The 4,124-nt window shown below is 57.3% G+C and overlaps 1 protein-coding gene across 1 annotated transcript; it reads left to right on the plus strand.

The window, feature by feature from the left end:
* The first annotated feature begins 224 nt into the window (after positions 1 to 224).
* Positions 225 to 3,526, plus strand: MAFB (MAF bZIP transcription factor B). The gene has a single exon (XM_016137546.2). It carries the CDS (start codon positions 623 to 625, stop codon positions 1,592 to 1,594), a length of 972 nt encoding a protein of 323 aa, XP_015993032.1. The 5' UTR covers positions 225 to 622; the 3' UTR covers positions 1,595 to 3,526.
* The last annotated feature ends 598 nt before the right edge of the window (positions 3,527 to 4,124 follow it).

Below are 4,124 nucleotides of genomic sequence, written 5' to 3' on the forward strand. Positions count from 1 at the left end.
GGGCCGGAGCCGGCCGTCCCACTCGGCTCCAGCCCTCTGCCAGGCCTCCGTGGCTCCCGCGCGGCTCTGGCCGCCAGTCAGCTGACGCGGGGGGCGGAGGAGCTGTCAGGCGCGCCCCGCCCTGCGCCGCGGGGCCGCGGGGGCCGAGCAGCCATTGGCCAGCGCGCTGGGCCGCCTGGGCCCCCGTGCTCCAGTGACATCAGTAGGCGATAAAAGGCTTCAGCGGCGCCCGATCCAGCACAGCTGCACCGCCGGGTTGCGAGCGGCTGCGATCGAGAGCCCAAGAGCAAGAGAGCTCGAGAACGAGCGGCCGGCGCTTGCCCGGCGTCTCCCCTCCGCACAGCCGCGCGCCCCGCTCGCTTCTTCACCCCTCCGGGCTCGGCCTGGCTCCACCGCAGCCACAGCCCCGAGCTCTGGAGCGGCGTAGGCAGCCTCGGGACTCTCCGGCGCGCCGCCGCGTCCCCCAGACAAAGGCTTGGCCGGCGGCCTCGGCCCGCTGCGCCCTCGGCTCCCCGCCTCCCGGGCTCGCCGCTCTTCGCCCCCGCTCTCGGTTCGGCGCGCCCCGGCCGGCCGCAAAGTTTCCCGGCGGCGGCGGCGGCGGCGGCTGCGCCTCGCGTCTGCGATGGCCGCGGAGCTGAGCATGGGGCCCGAGCTGCCCACCAGCCCGCTGGCCATGGAGTATGTCAACGACTTCGACCTGCTCAAGTTCGACGTAAAGAAGGAGCCGCTGGGGCGCGCGGAGCGCCCGGGCCGGCCCTGCACGCGCCTGCAGCCCGCCGGCTCGGTGTCGTCCACACCGCTCAGCACCCCGTGTAGCTCGGTGCCCTCGTCGCCCAGCTTCAGCCCAACCGAGCAGAAGACCCACTTGGAGGACCTGTACTGGATGGCGAGCAACTACCAGCAGATGAACCCTGAGGCGCTCAACCTGACGCCTGAGGACGCGGTGGAGGCACTCATCGGCTCGCACCCAGTGCCACAGCCATTGCAGAGCTTCGACGGCTTTCGGGGTGCGCACCACCACCACCATCATCACCACCCACACCCACACCATGCATACGCGGGCGCCGGCGTGCCCCACGAAGAGCTGGGGCCGCACGCACACCCGCACCATCACCACCATCACCAAGCTTCGCCGCCGCCGTCCAGCGCGGCCAGCCCTGCGCAGCAGCTGCCCACCAGCCACCCCGGGCCTGGGCCGCACGCGGCGGCCACCGCAACAGCGGCTGGCGGTAGCGGCAGCGTGGAGGACCGCTTCTCCGACGACCAGCTCGTGTCCATGTCCGTGCGCGAGCTGAACCGCCACCTGCGGGGCTTCACCAAGGACGAGGTGATCCGCCTGAAGCAGAAGCGGCGGACCCTGAAGAACCGGGGCTACGCCCAGTCGTGCAGGTATAAACGCGTCCAGCAGAAACACCATCTGGAGAATGAGAAGACACAGCTCATTCAGCAGGTGGAGCAGCTTAAGCAGGAGGTGTCCCGGCTGGCCCGCGAAAGAGACGCCTACAAGGTCAAGTGCGAGAAACTCGCCAACTCCGGCTTCAGGGAGGCGGGCTCCACCAGCGACAGCCCCTCCTCTCCCGAGTTCTTTCTGTGAGTCGTGGCGGGTCCGGCCCCCGCCCTTGCCCCGGCCCGGGCTCCCCATTCCATGCTCCCAGTCCCGGACTCCCCTGGACCCTTTCCCTGCCACAGCCCCAGCCTTGACCTGTTTGACTTGAGGGAGAGGGAGGAAGAGCGCGCGGGACGCGGGCGACGGGAGGGCGCGCGGGCAGGCAGGGGACCTTGGCCAAGGGGAGAACGGCGTACTTCAGCGCCGCCTCCTAGACTCGAGCAGAGTCAGAGAGAGACGAGGGGGTGGGAAGTCCCGGAGCAACTTTTCTCCAGGCTGGAGGGCGGCGAGGCATAGTCCTGAGGAATCGCCAAGGCCATCTGGAGACTCCTGGCTTTCTGAACTTTGTGCGTTAAGCCGGGGCCGCTGCCTCGCGGCCCGGAGCGCAGTCCAACCCAGGAAGCGAGCAGCGAGGAGAGGAGAGGGACCCTGGCGTCCTCGCAGGCGCAAGGAGAGGCTGAGCGGAGAAAGGACAGACGGACCTGTCTGTCCAAGGTCCGGAGACCACTGGCTCTCAGCCCTGAGACGCGGGCCTCAGTTAGGACGTTCTGCGCGCACATCTCATCAGTTTTATTGCCTGCTCGATTATATAGAAAAAATACGAAAATCTGCATTAAAAATATTAATCCTGCATGCTGGACATGTATGGTAATAATTTCTATTTTGTACCATTTTCTTGTTTAACTTTAGCATGTTGTTGATCACGGATCATAACCCTTTGTTTCTTTGAGTGGGAAGGGAACGCAGTTCATAAACTACAGCGGCTGCTTGCGGCTGCTTGCCGGGTTTCAGTCCTGGCTGTCGGCTTGTAAATATCCGCCCGCCAAACCGCTTCGAGAACGTGGCAGCAAGCTGAGTGTCTTTGTTTGGGTTTATTATTATGACATCTTTTTTGTTTGTTTGTTTGTTTGTAAGTAAAAAAAAAAAAGTTCTGGGCATTTTGCATCAGAAAGCAACTTTGTTTTGGGGCACCTTTGGAAGTTGCATGTTTTCTCTCCCTTCCCTGCCCCAACTCCCTGCTTTAGTTTTCAGTCTTGTTGGTTTTGAGAGAAAGAGGGCTGGGATCCCAAGCTCCCAAGTACCAGGGTAAGGCAGCTGTGGAGCTCCAAATCCAGAAGGACTGAAAATGTCCTTGCTCCCCAACCTCGTCTTATGGCTAAATCGACACCTCTAACAAGACAGGAAAGGAAAACAGATCCCGTTTGCTTTTTATTGTAATCAGAATCACCCGAGGGTCGTCTCTTCTCAACCCTTCAGGCCCGCACAAATTGCTAGGGCCACAGTGCCCCTAGGGTGAGCAGCTTCATCAGCTTGGACACTGCCCAATGGTGACCTGAACTTGTGTTGAACCAACCGCCACATTCAGAAAGTACTGGAAACCCAAACATTGGCAAGTAATTTTGCAACTTTCAAGTGCATTCTTTAGACCAACACGTTATGTGTGTTTTTTCCCTGCTTTCGAGATATCAGGAGAGTTATTGGTGATGTTTCCCCGCTTCCCCTTCAGTTGTATAGTAGTTATAGGAAAGAGCTGGGTGTTTTTCTTTATTATTACATTTTTTTTTTCCTGCAGGTCAGTAAAAGGATTTAAGTTGCACTGACAAAAATACCAAATGAAAGTGTGTTTTTTAGTTCCCATTTGAAATTGCTGGCGCTGCTGGCCGGATGCATTTTTGAGTTTGTATTAGTTGATAAATTAACAGTAATAACAAGATTGTATGAACCGCATGGTGCTTGCAGTTTTAAATATTGTGGATATTAGTCCTGCATCAGAAACGAGCTTTGGTTTTTACAGATTCAACTGTGTTGAAATCAAATTTGCCGCAACAGAAATTGTTTTTATTTCATGTAAAATAAGGGATCAATTTCAAACCCTGCTTATGATATGAAAATATTAAAACCTAGTCTATTGTAGTTTTATTCAGACTGGTTTCTGTTTTTTGGTTATTAAAATGGTTTCCTATTTTGCTTATTAAAACCACGGAAATGGTGTTTATTTAGATGACTCTGTGTTTGCCTGACTTTGACTTTCTTCTCTTGCTTCTTCAGTTTTGGGGCACTCTCCACAACCCGACTAAATAGAGAAACAGACCAAGTCTGAGAAAACTCTCTCCCTTGAGTGTATGTGTGTGTACGTGAGGTTCAAATGTGTTTTCGGCCTTTTACCCTAAGTACAGACCCCAACCCCTGTCAGGAGCCAGTCTGTGAACAGAAAGGAGGCACTAGCCACTTTTGCAAGGTTTTCAGGCTTGGGCATTGGGACTGGCCTCCTGCGAGCCTGCCGGCTCTGAGGTAGAGATTGACAGAACCCAGGTATCTGGGAGCTGCCTCCTGATAGGGAAGCAGGGTCCTTCTGGCAGTTAGGCTCAGCTGGCCCTGCCACTCTGGCCATCCGGCCTGAGCTGAAAGTTCCCAACATTTTCCTGCCCGGTGCATCTCTCTGGGAGCAACCCAAGCTGCCCAGAGCTAGAGTGCCCACTTTGAGTGTAGGCCTATTCCACATCCCCTCACCCCCAGG

Source organism: Rousettus aegyptiacus, unplaced genomic scaffold (genome assembly GCF_014176215.1).
Source record: "Rousettus aegyptiacus isolate mRouAeg1 unplaced genomic scaffold, mRouAeg1.p scaffold_m13_p_12, whole genome shotgun sequence".
Classification (NCBI taxonomy): domain Eukaryota; kingdom Metazoa; phylum Chordata; class Mammalia; order Chiroptera; family Pteropodidae; genus Rousettus; species Rousettus aegyptiacus.

Excerpts from the sequence above, each read along its gene's own strand:
- MAFB (XM_016137546.2), top strand. The coding sequence starts at position 623 with ATGGCCGCGGAGCTGAGCATGGGGCCCGAGCTGCCCACCAGCCCGCTG.